This window comes from Argentina silus (assembly GCF_951799395.1).
Source record: "Argentina silus genome assembly, chromosome: 5".
Classification (NCBI taxonomy): domain Eukaryota; kingdom Metazoa; phylum Chordata; class Actinopteri; order Argentiniformes; family Argentinidae; genus Argentina; species Argentina silus.
Window position 1 is genome coordinate 16271100 of NC_139659.1, and position 19261 is coordinate 16290360.

Consider the following 19261-nt stretch of genomic DNA (forward strand, 5'->3'; position numbering starts at 1 on the left):
TTATCTGAACACAGGGAGCTGGATGTGGGTTTGTTGGTGGTCCAGCAGCCGCGGCATCCCCAGAGCGTCGTAGCCTCGGCCCAGCATACGCTCCTTAATACAGGGAGGGTGGATATCACTGATCAGGCACTCCAGAGACTGCAGGCTGCTGCTCAGCACAGAGGCATGACACAGGCTGGTACTGGGCAGCCCACAACAGAGGCCCAGGCTTTGGTCTGTGGTGTAGGCCTGGGGGTGAAGGTGGGGGTGAGGGTGAGGGTGGAGCTGGGGATTGGGGTGGTAGTTCTGGTGGTGGTGGGGGTGGGATAGCCCCATGTCTCTCGGCCTGCCCATGGAGGATCCAGGCACAAGCTCCTGAGGGTTGTAACAGTCGCTGTCGGGGGTAACCAGAACACTGTTCCAGGGGGGAGCAAAGTACTGGCCTACGGAAAACTCCCCGTGCATCGCAGCGCAGTTTAGAGGGGAGGAGCTGACCCGATCTTGCCCGCCCCCTAGTCCTGCCCCATTAGTGCCTGCACTGAGGGGGTGGGGCCTATATGAGAGCTGTGTGGAACAAGCCAATGGGAGGCAGGTCTCTGGGGAGCAGCTGACTGCAGCCCCTCCCCCGCTGCCTCCCCGAGCATTGCTGTACATCCTCAGCGCCCCCTGTTGGTAGTGCTGTTGCCGCTGCTGTTGCTGTCGCTGCCATATGCTGTAGTCCATTGCGTCAAGGTAGCCAGCCTTCGCCATGTCTGCGCTCTGGGTGGGCAGCACTGCCCCTGAGTAAGCCAGGCTGGTCTGGGGCGGCACTCCCAGGGCAAAGCCCGAGTCTGAGCAGGCCACAGCAGCTACAGCCTGGAGAGAGGGGCTGGGCTGGGCCTGGCCCCCCTGCTGCAGGGACTGGCTTTGGGGGTGTCTGTTCATGTGCCGGAGCAGACTGTGGACATCCGCCAGCTCAGACTGGGGGGCCAGAGTCTGACCGCCTGCGGTGGGGATGACGGAGGTAGCCATGATGATGTTGGAGGGTACAGACATGTTGGGCACTTCAGGAAGCTTGCAGGGCCCTATGTGGTAGGCCTTGTGCCCATGTCTGCTGCCTGTGGTGCTGGTACTGAGAGGGTTGTATGGTGCCACCGCGCTTTGGGCAGGGGAATGTTTAGTCCTCTTCCCTTCCGAGTTTTTCACCACGCCTTTGACCACCGCGGAGGCCTCGACGACGGCCAGTAAGCCCTGGTAGCCTCCTGAGTAGGGGTTGTAGCGTGGGCCTGTGGTGTCCAGGCCATTCACAGTCCTGTTGATCTGTTTGTGCTGGGGCACGCGGATGTTGGAGGGGAAGATCTTGATAGCTAGGGGGCTGTTGGCGGTCTTATGTGCGAAGGCATCAAGCTCGGCAGCGGAAGGATACCGGGACGACGTCATGGAGGGCAGCTCACCTGAAATACAAGAACAGACAAACAAATATTAACACTTCCAAGAATTCATCTAACACAAAGTGCCTCTGCTGGTTAGAATACAATAGGGAGAGAAAGACCTCAGAAGACCACCAGCCATATCTGAGCTGCAAACCCAGTCTGATTATCGTCTGCTTATTCCTGGTACTGAGGAATAGGAATGCTGTACGGTCTGGCTTAATACTGTACGTGCAAGCTGGAGCAATGCCAAAGAAAAGACACAAAGTATATTGATCTTTCCACAGAAGCCGTATTCAAAAACACTCTTTGTAATAAATATTCTAACAGATAAACAAAACATGTCAGAATACAATATCCAAGGAGCAGAGCTGAGAGAAGAAAAATAGTCTAATAAAAACCCACTTATTGTAATGTCTCCTCCATTTCCCTTTTACACTCCAGAGTTTCACCCCCTCCTCCCCGACTCCCCCTCCATTCTGATGAGGAGCCCCAGACATCTGCATCTCTTTTAAACTCATTTGGGGGAGGGAGACACCTCCGGCACTGTTTGATCAGTGCTTTATGAAATTAATTCGGACTTATTTCAACCCAGAATCGGATTACCCTGGGAAATCAGGGAGAGGAGCAGGAGGCAGCAGGGGAAGAAGGAAAGCCAATTTTATCGCAGCGGCTCAAGTGGGATTCTTTTGGTGACATTTGGCCATTAAACTACCGTAGCCGTAGGATGTGCTGAGTTAAAGATGAAGCGGGGGATATTACAGCTGTGGTCATATGTTCTCTGTTTCTAATGTTGGCCAATCTACAGTAAACCTAATGGTAAAGTTGTGGTTTCCCATAAAGTATGACAGACTGTATCCTTCAATCGAATCTGATGAGAATCATCCCCCACTAATTCTTTGTGTTGTCTTACTGTTATCTTACAGCCTACTGTACATGTGATCAAAGTGAGACTGGTGTAGGCTAAATCCAACCATCTCTAATGTGACTTCAAGATGGAGAGAGCTTTAAACTCTTCCAAGGCTACCTACCTGTAAAGATTGTACCTCTAAATCCTCTTATAAACCTGTATAGACTCTAATGTAAAAGCCTGGAGCTTAAACTGTGAGGAGAAAGTCGGGGCAGGCTGGAAAAAGAGCAATCTCCATGGGGACCGCTATTGAATGGTGTACGGGAAAGCTGAGGGGACAAACCAAGATTGGATTTAAACACCATTATTCAGGCAATTTCATGGCTGCTTAGCTCACAGCGACAAAGGAGAGGCGGAAAAGGCGCTCCATTTAAAAGCAATAAATCACCTGGCAGAAATTACCACCACCCCTTCAAACGACACTTTTATGGAATTCCTGACATGAAAAGCAAAAGTGCTGAAATTAACCTAGATTATTCTATAGTCAGCGAAAAGCGCCACAGCCTATGTAACAAAGCAGAGAGAGGCGACAATGGGAGAAAGAAAATATCTAAACAAAACACTACATTTCATTTTCAATAACAAAACCCATTTGAAGAGGTACTTCAGCCGCGCATGAGAAAGCTCACTTGTTGTTCCCGTTCGGAATTGATTTGGGAGTTCATTTCATTTCAGGACCACAATGAGCCTCCAACTGTGAAAATGATTTAATCTACAAGATCCATCTCATAAAGGAAATAAATTGGGTGTTTAAAATGGAGGAAAGAGGAGAGAGGTGGAGTGTTCTATCCATCGCGGCATCTCCCAGTGGAGCGTAAGGAACAGAACAGCTCCCCAGTGCCAGCAGCCTGAGTGAATTCCACAGAGAAATACAACACAGCAAAACACTAGTTATTTATGTATCGCTATACAGCAGTGTTACAGAAAAACAAGGGCATCCGAGTGTTGAACAGATGTCTACACAACCTCTAGACATGCACAAGCTCCCACTGTACATAGCCATCCAGTCTCCATCTCTCCACAGAGTTAGGGAGGAACCCAGGACTGGATCCAGACTGCTGTCCTCTGGCCAGCCCAAAGACAACAATTCATGACCCCCTGGACATGTTTAACAAAGAGTTATCTTCACCTGAAAGCACAAATCTGCTCTCCATTAATGAGATGGCCTACTTCAGTGACTAGGCTAGGCTACCTATTATGAAAATGACATGAAGACAGAGAGAAAAATGGCCTCTTTCATCAACACCCAACAACATCAGAAGCACTACCACTGCACAAAGAACATCTATTCTGCACTGAATCATCTCGCCCCATTACCACAGAGAGATAAATATTGCGAAACCAATCACAAGCTTCTATTGGTGCCATCCCTTGTTTGGCACAGCGTTAGTGTTTTGCCCTGAGCTCTTGAGATCGGCTTGCTGTTCCGTAAACACTTCAAACACTGAATGCTAACTCATCTTCAAAGGCTGTCTCGCTCCATAAGTCCAGAGATTACAGCCCTGTCAGAGCCATAGAGACGCATCACACCACCATGCCACCCACAGTCACTGGCTTAATGTAGCAACACTGAGGCCTCTGCTGGTTGGACTGCAGACCCACCCCGCCCAATGTTCAATGTTCACTTCATCAATTCACTACCACTGTCAGCCATGGCATAGCAATGCCTTTTTTTTAGTTCAAATGACCAAAGGGTTGCTGGATCAAACACTAAATTAAACATATTTCTGTTGCGTACTGGAGCTGCCTCAGGGTGAACCAGTGTTTAGATATAAGGAGTACTTCCAGAAGAAGAAGTGTAGGGAATAAAGAAAGGACCTTTGGCTGAAGTCTAGAGTCTGTCTGACGGTTCTTTTTACTTTCCAAATCCAAAAGGTGGGGGCCACCCTGCAACAAACCAAAGGCTACCATTGTACCATTGAAATCACAATACAAATTGAAACACAACAAATGTGTTCATCCCACTTTCAGAAGGCCGATTTTACTAAATGAGTGCACAGCAAATTGCCCTTTCCTGGCAGCATGACATATTTATGGAAATCTGGGATGGAATACTGTGAATAACGAAAAGAAAACATTGTCTCTAAAGCCTACTAAGGCAACGCAAGCGCATACACGCAGCTTTGTTATGCCGAAAGTATGTATGGAGTGACAGAGCGAGGTAATTAGCAGTCTGACCTTAAGCACGTAATCACCCAAACACGCTAACTGCACCAGGTATCACACTCCTCAGCCCGGAGACAGAGGGGCAGAGAATCCTCCCCCAGTTTAAGCCCTCTCCACACGCAAAGGCCCTGCACTGAATATAACATCCCTTACTTAGCAGTCAACCTTGGCCGAGGGCGTCTAACAGTGCTTACAAATTTACATTCTGTAACTCCTTTAAGCTGCTTTTTTTTCCCTCTTCGCCTTTACCAGGGTGATTGAGGTGAAGCATTTGGGATTTAGAATGCATGTTGGTGAGGCTCCGGCGTGCCGGCCTTGAATGCACTACGGTTGGAGGGGCTAAGGGCGAGAAACATGCTGCTTTAACTGTTACGGCACCATGCTGGGAAACACTGGCACACTTCCACAGGAAGCTCCTAATCCTAGCTTCCTCCTTCCACAGGGGGGGGCCGTCCTTGGAGAGAAGGGTGGGGGGTGAGGGCCAATCCGAAAATCTCAATTAACACCACGCCTAATTTACCACCGGCACACTACGAGATCTAATGAACTATTTTAAGCCGGCTGATAACGAGGATCTGTGTGTGCGCGTGTTAGAGAAAAAGCAAGAGAGAGAGAGGGAGAGAGAGATAGAAAGAGCGAGTGTGTGTGTGTGTGTGTGTGTGTGTGTGTGTGTGTGTGTGCACGTGTGTAAAGGTTGTAGGGTTTAAAAGGTTATATCTGATCAATGATAAACTGTCAAGGGTGAAAGCGTATTGGTGAGGTGATGTACAACGTTGAATATTTACTATGCCCCAGTCTTTCGTAACCCTGCGCCGAATCCACCCCCATACAATCCCACACGATGCTTTCAGTCGCCGTAAGCTGGCTAATCTTTTTTCCCATGGTCACGCTTAAAGCAATTCCCCGCAGATCAGAGTGGAGACCTCATTGTTTTGGAGCTGTTTGAGTTAATCACTGATTAACGGGCAAAACAAGCCCCTGAGCCAGAGCTAAAAACAGCAGTTGGGCTGGCTCAGCGCATTTCCACTGAATGTCTGTTCTCCTGGTTTTCACAAGCCTCCAAGACCAACATTAGGGAACAGGAAAGAATGACCACCACCGCTAACTCCACAGAATAGAACAATCGCTAACGAAGCTGACATTTGGATGTTGGCCATTGTCTAACTATTACACAAAGAAAAGTTATCATTAACATTTTGCTATGTTGACATATACCTAATCCTAAAGAGAGACATGGCACAGAAGCACTCAGAAAAGGCTCCGTGCTCTGCTTCGGATCACCAGCAAACAAGCAGTGGACTACCAAAAGGTCACATCAAAACAAGCTAGTGTTTTAATATTGTAATCCAATGACTCCAAACAAGCTCCACATTATCTGCCCTACACAACCACATCTCGTCCTTGACACTGGGTTGATTAACAACGTTAAAACCATAGCCCTCCCCCCGTTGCCATGACAACGTCCTGTAGAGCACAGTTGTCCCTAATAGGCCCACTCATTAGGACCCATGTAATTAATTGACCCCGCCTCCATTCAGCTGCAAGAGCAGTAGCTCTGTAATTGACTACCCTGCTGCTCAGGCAAAGCAAGGGCGCCTTGCCTAGTATTGACTATTTGGACCTGCTTCAGGTCCACCATACAATACACCACAAAATGGCATCATACTGTGCTAGATAGTGGTAACATTATTGTGTAGTGTAGCAAGTCATTCGCCCCCCCCCCCCCCCCCCCCGAGTCAAACCCCGGTCCATGCAATCAACATCCTAAAAGATCCTCAATGTCTTATCAACATCAGTGTTGTGCGTCTAGGTCTGCAGAGGTCTGTACCCGTTATAGACACCCATTCAGATGCAGCACCTGCAGCTCTCTTCATCTCTGTGTCCATCCATATTAACAGGCTTTAGTATGAATGGTCTCTGAGGAGGTGAGCAGGGTCTCCGAGCTGAGGACTCCCACAGGCAAACAGGTTAGACAGAGCCTCTGTGTGCAGCTGTACATACTCAACATGAAGAGGATACCATTCCAACTCTCACTACCCCTGAACCTGGCAACCGGGGCACCACCTGTCTCTCTAAACACACACACAGAACACTCTTTTACATTTCACTCTACCTCTCCCTCACTAGCCCTCACTACCTCTCCCTCACATATCACAAAAACATCTCTCTCTTTCTCTCTCCCTCCCTCCTCTCTCTCTCCCTCTCACTTTTTCTCTCTCTCCCTCTCCCTCCCTCCTCTCTCTCTCTCCCTCTCTCTTTTTCTCTCTCTCTCTCTCTCCCTCCCTCCCTCATAACCCCAGGGTTGAACACTTAGTTATGTGTGCTTGAAGAGACTCAGGCGGATACCTCTTAAAGCGAGTGTCACTCCTCATTTGTCTCTGTGCCGCTCTGTTCAGCTCGGCAGTGCCGGGAAAAGCGCTCCTCTCAAAGAGAGCCCTCCGGAAGCACAGGCCGGCAGCGTGGGAAAAAGCCATTCCCAGATCCGCCGTGCTGTTCCAGCCAAGAGCAGAGGAAAGCAAAGCTCTCATTAGCTCTCATCACATAAACCCTCTCATTCAGTCTCACACACACACATCCCCATATCTTACATGGCTCTGGATTGTCGGGGATTCCTCTGTGCAACTGAGATTGAGTTCTACTGCCTAGACCCGTCTAAATCTGTGATCACTGTGAATTTAGGTGTTCACCGTAAACCCATGCAGTATTTTCTCTGTTCCGAGTGTCCCAATGGAAAATGTCAACTCAATCTAACCCCCTCCTGTCTGACCAGAAGGCTCCAGTCAGTTGTGTTTGAAATGTCAGGCTAGAGCTGGAGGGGAGGGGGATGCTGTTCAACACACGGTCGCTGCACATGAGGCACTGGGGAGGGGGGTAGAGGAATGGGTCCTGCAGGTAAACAGGATGAGAAAGGCGCCCCTGGTTCTGCCTGAGGCAAACTAGGCCCTTCTGTTCCAGCGTTTAGCAGACAAGTGCTCCACTGATTCCCAATTAATATTTAATAACAGAGAGACAAAGGGGCGTTTCACCCCGGGAGACGGATAGAGAGATGAGGGGTTGGGGGAAATGGGGGTAGGGAGGAGAGGCTGCGGGTCTCACGGAACACAGTGAACAGTTTCAATGTGATTAAAGCGGATTTATGGGATTTTATGCACAAAATCTGGCCAATGAACCTCAAGAACTAGGCTACAAAGCAAATCCAACCATTTTGTCAACATCTCTCTGCACAATTAGTCATCGGCCTTGAAGATAATCAGTGAAGCAATTTATGCGTTTTCCATTATACACCACTAATCATAAAATGCTAATATCATGTATGATATGCAGGGCATGATGTGCTGTTTCTAATCAATTCGTATCATAAACCTCCGCAGAAATTTGAGTATCAGTATCAAACGTCAACATTTAACATCTTCTCGGAAAATCATTTATGGGCATCTATTAGATAAACTCAGAATGTCCTGTACTGGTTTCATCAGTAACAATTACAACATCTCCTCTCATTACATTTGATCATATGTACGCTGGCAGTGAGGACCATAAACAATGTCTTTTGAAATCTCTTGTTTATGACATGGGTAACATTGCTTGCAATCACAAATTTGCTGATTAACACAACACGTGTGTTTTTAATGGGATATTTTCTGCAATTAGAGTTCAAACGGGAGACCTCTGTTGGTCTGGGAATGAGGCCATCTTTCCCTAGCGTGTTACATGGGGGTCTCAGAGGGGGTAGAAGGGCTGCGTCAAGGGTGGTTTCAGAGGCTGTGTATGGTTCCAGCTATAGGACAGCGTTAATATCAGAGTAACCTGCAGAATAAACCCAACGCAAGAAGTGTGTGTTACTCTGCTATCATCTACTGTTATGCAGTAGAATGGTGGAGAAGGCCTGTACAGTACGTGTCTGAGGTGTCATACGTTGTGGTAGAAAAGTGGGAACAAGTAGTTCTGAAGAGAAAAGTTGTGGGTGGAATATAGTCAGGTAGTGGAGTGTGCCCTTGACAGGGGAATGATCATCATCAGCCCAGGGCTCAGCCCACACCGTTCCGCTCCAGCATTGATCAATGCCTTCATGAATTAAATTAAAGACTGCAAGATGACTACCTGCGATAAAGACTTGGGAGAATTCACACAGATGGTGAGCATGAGATAAACCCTGGGTTCTCTTCGGCAGGCGGGCAGGCGGGCGCCAGGCAGGCGGCGCTAGGCCAAGGTGAACTCACCCTTCCCAGAGAGAGCCACGTTATCTGCTGCTCCATAGCCCTGCAGGGCTTCACTCCTCTGCTGCAGCCGAGGGGCATAATTAAAGCAAATCAACTTCATGAGATGGAGGCCCAGAGGAACGTCTGTTACAGAGGTGCCCATTTTAACACTACACACCCGTAGAGGCATGCCAGGGTCACAATTGTACTTGAGTTGTTGACTGTGTGTGTGTGTGTGTGTGTGTGTGTGTGTGTTTCATAATCAATTTGTACATTCACATCAGCATAACAGAGTCATGCAGGTCTCCACAGGCTGAGGGCCATCCATGTCCACTGGGTCAACCTAGTTAATTAAAAAGAACTACAGGACCCATTGTAGCGGAGCATGACAGATCACACTCGTGACACTCAGGCTTCCAAAGACATTCTCAATGCAAACCACCAATGCAAGCCTGATCAACGGAGTCTCTTTAATCAAAAATGGTCTTGAAAGTGCTTGTTTTTTGGGGGGGGGATTATCTGCTTTGGTTTTCCCTTTAAAAAGTGTATTCGATTATCTCTTTCTCATTTGAAATCTACACTCTCACTACTCTACTCCACACAGACACCAACACAACTGCACTCCTTTTTAACACTCATGGCTTCTTAAGAGTCTCTTAGGTGACTGAACAAAAATGAGTGCGGTTCTCTTATACTCTTCCCTCTGGGACAAGACTGCAGTATATGAAGTGCAGATTCCTGTCTGATGCGGCCCACAGACCACCAACAGGGTGTTCCAACTCTGGTGCTGCTCAGAGCAGAGACCAGCGGAGACATGGGGACTCACTTTTGCGAGTGTTGGGCGGTGGCAGCGTCAACTGAGTCTGCGGAGCATCCAGGATCTTGGGGGTGCAGACCAGGTGCTGAGACGAGAGGTTCTGCCGTCTGTGGAGGCAGGCCAACATGGCGACTCTCTGGGGGTCTACAGCCACACGGAGCTCAGAGGAACCTGGAGGAGGGGGGGAGGGGGGGAGGGGGGGAGGGGGGAGGGGGGAGAGAAAAAACACATTAATTCTACTTTCAATGATGTATCACAGTACAAGCAGCTGGTAGTTAAACACGAGCCTCTTATCAAAACCTGAGTCAAAGCCTATAGAGCCTATAAGCAAACTGCAGATGGATGCTACAGGCCTATATCCCCCGAGGAGTCTCTCTCTAGGCTCTCCAAAGCATCCTGCTCTTCACTCTCCTCTTATATAGCCCAAATAACAATGGATTTGGGCCATATTACCATATTCAAACTCAGAAAACCCCCCATTTCAACTGCCGAGGCTCCACACCTACTGTAGGAATGCAATATCACTCAACATCGACTCAACTTCCCCCCTCTGCTTAGACGTTCTGAGGGATCTTTCCTGTTATCCATCTTGCTCTGACTGTTGCTATAACACAGAACATTTACAAGGCCTCAAGTAGCTGCGAGGCTGTTCCCTTCACTCTCTCACAACCCGGGTGCACTGGGATTCTCCAATTGCTTTATAAATTGATGGTAGTATTGATCAGAAGGGACAAGCCTAAAGCGGCTCCTTTCCCCCAAAATGGCTTTTGCCGTTTGCAGTGTCTGTTTGCGTCTGATTAAGAAGTCACATCTACAGTATGCGGTTCTCATTCTGAATACTAAGCAGAGTTTGATCTATAGGCCTAGGCTCTGTAGGCTAGATAAGTGCTAGCAACAACCAATTATCTGATCATCTGATAGAGTCAGCAATCAAAATGCAAGTTTAGCTATATACAGATTAACAACTAGAGGAAGTCTCAAAACCTACAATACTGCCTTGTCTACACAGAATAGCGCTTCTGTAAAAGTTGAGAGTTGTAGTGCTATAGTATGTGGACACACACTTGTCTCAGACTGACTTAATTTTATATTCTCCCCCTCTTCTTTTCCAGTTCTTTGGCTTATTGTTTTCATTTCTCCCTCAAGATCCACAGGGCAGCTTAAGTGAGTCACCCACAGGATAGAGTGCTCACTGACTGGCTGCAGAAATATGATTACCTCCACCTCAAAAGAAGGAAGGAACATAGTGGCTTTCATTCTAGTCAGGTGCCTGAAGACATCCCCTCTCTCCCCTACCCTTCTTCTTCTTCTTCTTCTTCTTCTTTCTTTCTCTCTCTCTCTCCCCCCCACCCCCCCTCCCAGTGACAGCCCCACTTCAAACCACACAGCACTGCCTCTCTCTCTCTTTCATCTGATCACACACAGCTGAAAAGCTAAAAGCCTCTCTATGGTCAGACTCCATTTTGAAAAGAATACCAATTTCACAACAACCCTTCCATTACCACACATTTGTCAAAAGAGGGATGAGGAGAAAAGGCAGAGAGAGAGAAAATGAATCTCTGGGGAAATGCCTTCACTGCTTTACTAGCGGAAAACGAGAGCCGAGTATCAGAATACCTTCCATTACTCCCCCAATTTGCTCCTGGATACAAATGCATCAAGGAAGGCATTACAATTCACAGAGAGAGGCCACTGCTTTATTTAAGCAACAATGTTTTTGCTGGAAGGGGAAATGGGAGAGTAAAAAGGAAATGGCATGCATAACTGACAGAAAGTTTCTTTCATCCTATAAAAATCTAAAAGTAAAATAAAGAGGTTTTGTGAGAACTAAGAACTTAGCTTTAAAGTGCCTTTCCATTCTCCATTAGACTGACTTTTAAAAAGACAGAGACTTCAGATCAAAGTGATTTCAGAGAGCAGTCTCAGTCCACTTGAGTGTCACAGTATCTGGGGCTAAAAGCTCATACATGCACCTTTGACAGGCCTCTCCAGCTCCAACTCTCTCTGTGATGTCCCTAATCGATTATCCTGCCTAAGTTAGCCTATTTCCATAATGAAAAAAATGGTTGAGAATGCACCAAACCCAAGTTGAATAGCTTACATTAACTGTCAACCTGTACCAAAAAATCTACCCAATTAATTTCCTGCATTTCCAGACTGTAACTCATCCTTATAGCATTGCTGACATTTCTAAACCTCAAACAAACGTATGCGGAGACCGGATTTTCTCAAATGAACCATGCCATGATAGCTCCTGATTTATAGTGAGCTCCTCCTCCTTCTCCTCTTACAACCAATCACCCCAGACCCTCCCGTTCCCTATGCTCATGTTTGCAAGGTCTCCACGGCGATAGTTAATGAGAAAAGGGGACAAAGTTTGAGTGGCAAGGACATTAAATCCTTGCCACTTTGGGGTGACATCAGTGAGGCCGATAAGAGGCCTTATCAGGCATGATGCGGTCCGCTGAGGGTCTGCTGGGGAGATAAGGACCCCTCGCTCTGCAGTCCATCTTTTGTCTCCCAAGGTTTCCTGATAAGGACATTTTGGCAGACAAATTGGCCCCTCCATCAATGATGGTCTCATTTCTGGGGGGGGGGGGGGGGGTTGTGGGGCGACCTAGGGGAATGGCATGGCAAAATAAAATGTCTCATTTTACAAGCTATTGTCTTTCCTGGGCTGGGTGATGGGGGAGCTCAATGACGGCTGTTATGGTTACGGCTGTTATGGTTTAAATGGGCACTGACAGAGTATTGAATGATCCTCTAAAATCCTCTAACTGATTCCAGATGGCATCCCCTGGGACATGCCTTCCCTTCAGAGCAATTGATAAGTCACGTCAACCTGATAGCCCTCATCTAGAAAGTGTGCCTGACATGAATTACAGTATAATTTGTCAGGTTGAAGAATCAAGGGAGACTATTTTCAGAATCATAGTCAAAGTGACTGAATTCACAATGTCCCATCCTAAACATAGGCCAACTAATATCTGCGAGCCCCAATTTAGCACCTCTATCTCCATGCAAGAATAGAAGAGATATTTGTTTGATTGTGTGGAGTTGAGAAGAAAAATGTGTTAGGCCTAAGTGAAAACCCCTAAAAATGTTAGAAAGGCCATCCTCATTGACAGATAACAGTTTCATGGTGCACACAGATAAGACGCTTCGTCTGACCTTCCAGTCTTTTCTCTACTCAGAACGGCCTCCAGGGCCTTGACTAGAGCAGAGTAACATTGCCTTGAGACCCTTCCTTTCAACCAACACAAAAACGCACAGACAAAAGACACACTCACTTCACATCCACACTCAAATCCCCCTGCCCCCCCTTCCCACCCTACCCGCCCCCTTTCCCCAATCCTCTCAGCTGGTCTTTGGAGTTCTCCGAATCCTCAGTTAATAATTAGATGATAATGAAAATAGGTTTAAGCTGAGCGTCCTTTTCACTCTCTAGTTGGATTAGCATTAGAGTGCTATGCTAATGTGCTTTCTTCCCTACCCCACTGAGGAGGCTCTGACAGGCCCAAAAGCATGCACAGATTCAGGAGGAACAAAACATTGGCTTACTGAATGATCGTTAATAGATAAACAATTCATTTCCTAGACTCAGATATTTTGACATTTTAAAAGACTGACCTTCTATCAAAGTCAGTACGGAAATCAGTTGGCTTATAGCAACAAACTTGCGGATCAAAGCTTCCTTTTCCAAACCCAGTAGTGTGAATAGAGGCTAGACCATGTGTCTGCACAGTTGGTTGAACTGTCATCTCTAGACACAAGAAAGAACCCACTGAGTAGACACGGGTCCAGTCTGAGTAATGGAGACAGGGTAAAAGAGCCTGAGTCTGACAGACAGACAGCAGTGCTGCAGCTGCTGGATTCATCTCTGCACCCCCTCTCATGCATTTTTAATGGAATCTATTACTCCCGGATTAGCCGATAAGAGACGGCCTGGTTAAATTCTCTAATAGTTTGCATAATTGGTATCAGAGCACGGTATGAGAGAGACCCAGATTTCTCTTGTGTTCTCTTTAAAAAAAAAGAAGAAAAAACACGAGGTTGAACTGCAGGACATCCAAACAACCCAGAGCTGCTCTGTCCCACACAATGAGAATGCTGAAGGCCTGAGGCTGATAACAATGGTCCTCATTTCCATTGAGATTAGCTCCTGTAAAAGGTATTACAACAGTGTTAAGCAGGGCTTTCTGAGTTGTTATTTCTATTCAATTCACGCTCACGGTGGAAATATACAGAAAATAAATACAACGCTGGGTTGACAGGCTACATGAAATCCCTGAGACTCTTCAAGCTTTTTGATGGAAATCATACACATTCGTGAGGGATGGCTATTCATTGTTATTCTAAAAGTTTTTCGGGGGCCCATGAATACATTGGTCCTAGGGCATCATTAATGGTCACCTCAGAGAGGAGCCTTGGATGGGAGCTTTGTACTCACTCAAGCCTGGTGTTGCACACAGGTGGTGCCAAGGTAAAACCAATGCTCTGAGTAGGCTAGACCCTGGCAGTGGCCAGGACAGAATAAAAAGGTAAGCAGTGCCTTTTCTTATCCACTTCTAGGCTAATGTTGTGAGACTGAGAGTCCAGCTCTCTGCCGTGTTGGTCCATACAGATGTTCCCCCATAAAAATCCCCCATCCTGAGCACCCGGTTCTACATCAGTATGGCTTTGTAATTCCAACCTCGGAGAAGATCGCTTAGCCTGCTTTTTTAAGACCAACGGTACCCTTTATGACAATAAGCCTGCTGTGCTCTGCACATGAATGTCATCATAATAAAATAAAAAAAACACATCATATTTTATTCATTATAGACTACCGCATACATTGGATTGATTTGGATGTTTTCAAATTGTGCATGACTGCTTTTCACTTCCTGTTTTAGTACTAACACCTGTTCCTCCACCAATATCTCTTAATTTAGACCTTGTTCTTGTGAAATAAAACTGGCAAACGACTATGGCCACACCAGTAATTTTACAACATGAGACATGGTTCATGCTTTAATGACGTTCATAGACATTCTGGCTTTCTGACAGCAAAGGCTTTGATAAACAAATGCCAAAGTCATTGTAATGACCACTGTTGCAAGCTAGACTGAACACACAAACACAGAGACACAGACACACACACACACACACACCTAACTACCCAATTTGATCTACAGATGCAGAGTGTCTATGATCCTCCCACTGCTAGTCATACCTGCTGAGACTGGATACTGCGACAGCTCAACCCAGGCAATAATCAAAAGAATGCCTTTGTCTTTAATCAGTTAACATAGGAGAGAGAGACTTCTCTAGTTAAAACATAGTGACTTCTGTCTCACTTTATACTGTACAGTAGATCAGCATGGTGGCTGAAGTTGATTTACAGAACCAGACTAGACTAGACTGCACCACAGCCAGTGTTGACTTGTCAAATACTGCCTCTCGAAAGAACAGTTATCTCAAGCAAATCTTTTTATTGTTACTAGGCTATATGTAAACAAGTACAATGATTTATAAAAGGTACACTCTCGACCCAGACAAGAACAAATCCACCAACTAGGTTCTTTGAGTTTATCAATCTCTTTTCAACCATCATGTTTGTTTTGCTCACTTACGATCAAGAGACAACAAACATGTTTGAAACCATGAGCCTGTCTACAAAGCAAAAATGTTCCTAAAGTATAGCTAGCTCTGGCTATAGTAGTGCCTCTCGCTGCCAAAACCCCCTCCATACCCACCCCCACTCTCACCAAGCCCTCCCCTTAGTGCAGGCAAGGCCATTCATTATGCTGTTAAGGGTCACTGGTTCCTTCAAGTCATTAAAAATGTTAATAAAACAGAGAACTCATGAGAAAAGATTGGTAAATGCTCCCCGCAGGGTACTCACACGGGAGAGAACTCCTTTTCCACGCTTAATAATAAGCTCTGCGCAGAGCAGCATGGAAAAAACTGTGTTCTGGGAGAAACAGGACTTGGATTAATCCAAAATGACCTCTGCCTGCTGCCTTCCCGGTAAGGGCAGATAACATTGCTCCGAGTGCAATCACAGTATATGTGTATCATTTGAGAATGACTGAGCACCATAATAACAACGTAGACAACATAAGGACTAGGCTATTTCAAACAGCAAATAGAGCAAAGACAGCCCGAGACCTTACCACCCCCCCCCCCCCCCCCCCCAATGACCTCAGAGGCCCAATCCCCCTTAACCCCCTGTCTCTCTGCTCCCTCATCCCATCAAAATAAAAAAAGACCAATTAGGCAGATTTCAAAAGATGGCAGCGAGCCCATAATTACACACGACATCCTTAGGAGATAAAAGGTGATTACTATGGATGCATGGGAGGAATTGCTTAGCAACCAAGCCATTGACATTATCCCTGTAAGCGGAGCAGGGTGATTGGACGTCCATGCATGCCCTCTCCGAGGTCACTTTACCTCTTCCTCTGACAGTCTCTGTCTCTCTCTCTCTTGTTCTCTTTCTCTTTCTCTCTCTCTTGCAAAGAACTGTATCTAAGTAGTGTTTTTGAGGTAGAACAAAATGGTAAAAATTAAATAATATAATATGTTAATCATATTTTTTTGCACCAGTGGGCAAAAAATAATGGCAGTGACAGACTGGAACGTCCCCAGGCCAACAAACAGGCTCACATAATGAAAATCTCAGGTAGACCACTCTCCTTCAGTTCACTAGCACTTGAAAGGAGGAGGCCTGGGGCACACAGTAAGCCTCTATAACCCATTTCACAACCCAGATCCTTCATAAAGAAGCCATGCCATCCATCCCTTGTATATGGAGTAAAGGGGAACAGGCAAGCAGATGACAAATCCCCTCTCATCATAGAGCTGGAGATAAACTGCTGATGGGGTGTGAGGAGATGTGTGGGAAACCCCAGGGACACTTCCACATGACTCTGTATGTAATTCTACCCCGTCTAAGCTCTGATACTGACCAAGCCGCAAAAAGAAAGCTTTTTTAACCATTGCTCGGGTTGAGACAAAGCACACACCATGTCAATAACAAGATAATAAACCAGAAAGAGAGACTAATACATTTGTTACTACTATTCTATTTATGTCTAGCTTCAGCGCTAGCTACATGGCAATCCAGAACATTAAACATTCTTTCCACCCTTCAAAAACAAAACGAAATGTTCTCCAATATTAAGGATGTTGTGTCAAAACCAATACAGACATCACATGCAGAGCAAAGGCAATTTCAGAGTAATTACATTGGCTTAAAGCTCCATCATCCACTACACATTGAGTGGCAGCTGAAATTAAGGTTTTTCGCCACTGCTTTTCAAACTGCAGACTTGACAGAATTATGAAAGTAGACCAGTCAAACGGATTGAATGTCAACTCAAGATGTATGAATAAAGCAATTTCCTTAGTGTGGAGGGGGAGGGTAAGTCTCAGCATTTTTCATTTAGTTTAATTACATCCTCTGAACTCAAAGGCCATAATGTTTATTTCATGATTTTAATATATTTAGAGGCAACCATATAATGATACCAAATTATGTATGAGGAAAGGAATACAGGATATTTCTGATGTGTTGTCAGAAGCATCATGGTAAAACAATAATTCAAGGTATTTCATCTCCTGATCCATATAGATCAGAGGCAAGTCCTCCTGACTATCTAATGCATCTAAGGAAAGGCTCTAACATGCCGATGTTATTGTGTTGTGACAAATAATACACCATAAAACACAAATTGTGTGACACTTAGCTTTAGTTTCAGGACAAAAATGTAAAATAATAAGCTAGGTGAGTGACAGTATTAGCACATTTGGCATGCATGATGTATATCCCTTTTATAGGCTACCTCGGATGGAAAGCTGTAACTTCCCGTCTCTCTAGCTAATAAATGATCTGACACATGCAGGAAAGCATGCAGGATAGAATTTCACACCTCGGCACTAATCTATAGCCTATATGGCCCTTTGCAGCGGCCAACCTTCAACCTTTACACAGGTGCAATGAGGTGCGATGATTCCTCCGCGGCTTTGACAATAGAATTGGAAACTAAGCCTTCAGAGGCAGCTTTGAAGGGCCAATAATATACTTCAAAGCATTTCCTGTAGCCTCTGGGACTCTGACACATAAGTCCTCCTTTATTGCCCGCTGTACATCAGTCACAAAACCATTCTGCTCAACTCTAGGGAGTCGGGCAATGGAACTTGGCGCTCCTAATGAGCCTAAACGCAGACAAGTTCCAAACGAAGCGCTATGACATTTCCAGAGCTTAACGCGCAGGCACATACAACGTAAATAAAAAACAATAGTAGGCTATATAACATATTCAACACATCGAAATAGGCTAGATTATGCTGCCTTGGAAGGCACAGCTGTAGTATCATTTGTGCCAAAAAACAGAGACCTTTGGCTTTGTTAGCAGCTAGATTGGATCAAACAAGCGAGTCCTGGTTGTTGGCCGCCGCCTATATAGGTCCCATGCACATCCGTCTACGATCTATTTCCAAGAAATAGGCCTATGCCGCATTCAGATCTTCGTAAAACCATAAATCCAGATACGCGTATGATACAGGAGTCCAGACAAATCTAGCTCTAGACGGAGGGCGAGACACTCATCCATATTGCGCACAGGGCATCTTGATCATATTCCCCACTTTGTGTGTGATCCATCAATTGAGCAGCTGCGACAATTAATTCCAGATTGCATACAGTAGCCTTTCATAAACGAATGTGAAACATACTAATTTCCACCAATTCGAAACCCCATGGAGCTCCTGACGTCCATGTAAGCTATACCTACATTATACATATTTACCATTAGGCAAGAATGCACCTGCTGATATATTAAAAAAAAAAAAAATACAGCAATGAATTAACTAAACGGATAGCCTGAGTGATCTACTCTGACTGACAACTCAAGGAAATATTTTAATGGATTGATGGCCAATATTATATAGAACAGAAACCGTATTTCTCACACATATCATTCAGTTACACAGCTTGTTTATCTTTGGCTCGCCAACACGGCTGATCGCTTGTTCCCCTCACCCCTGTTCGGTATTTCCTCCGCAAAAGAGACCTCGCCACTGATGTCCAGAAAGACTGAGGGTAACGTTTCCGAAAATATCCATGAAGGAGGTAACTTAAAAAATGTTCATCGAAATGACAAGTGGGTAGACAAGTGAAATGAAATAGTTGGTTTGATGAAACGTCCCTTCCATATCGCTCGTCCCTCAGCCGACCGAACTATGATGTCGAAGTGACAGACTGCATTCTCAGAACTCCCACGACCCGGAATCAGACCAATCAATTCAGAGTTAATTTGAATATTCCCACGGCTCGACCAATCGGGTAAAACAGAAGGCGGTAACCACGGTGACGACGAAAGCGTCTACTTGAGCACGTTGTTATTTCGCGGAAAAACTTAAAGCGATAGCATGTAGTGTAATAGTAGGCTTATACAAAAGATGGTTCATGATAGTGCATGGAAATGTGCATGATCAAAGCTACACTTTTTGCTTAGTTCTTGATCCTGACCCACAGGGTGATTCATTAAAAGAATGTCTTCATGATTAGTTGATCAGGTGTGTGAGGGCTGGAGCAACCTGGACAATCTGTCCCAATTTATAGTTTGACATAGTGTGAGGTCCACTAGCCTGTGCGTCTTTTGTGTTATAGATATCATCAGACAACTAAAAAAATCACCAAATGTAGGCTAAATCTGGGCTGTGATACTGAATGTTTGGGCCTAATGACTGGCATGAAATAGGTTGGTGAAAAGATACATCAATTACTTGTGCA

The 19261-nt window shown here is 45.7% G+C and overlaps 1 protein-coding gene across 1 annotated transcript; it reads right to left on the reverse strand.

Moving 5' to 3' along the window:
• On the reverse strand, window positions 1–18627 carry LOC310804460 (protein FAM222A-like; the record flags this gene model as incomplete). Its single annotated transcript, XM_083669707.1, has 3 exons — window positions 18509–18627; window positions 9490–9651; window positions 1–1412 (listed from the first exon to the last, which is right to left on the reverse strand). Exons 2-3 carry the CDS (start codon window positions 9605–9607, stop codon window positions 1–3), a joined length of 1530 nt encoding a protein of 509 aa, XP_083525833.1. The 5' UTR covers window positions 9608–9651; window positions 18509–18627.
• Window positions 18628–19261: the final 634 nt, after the last annotated feature.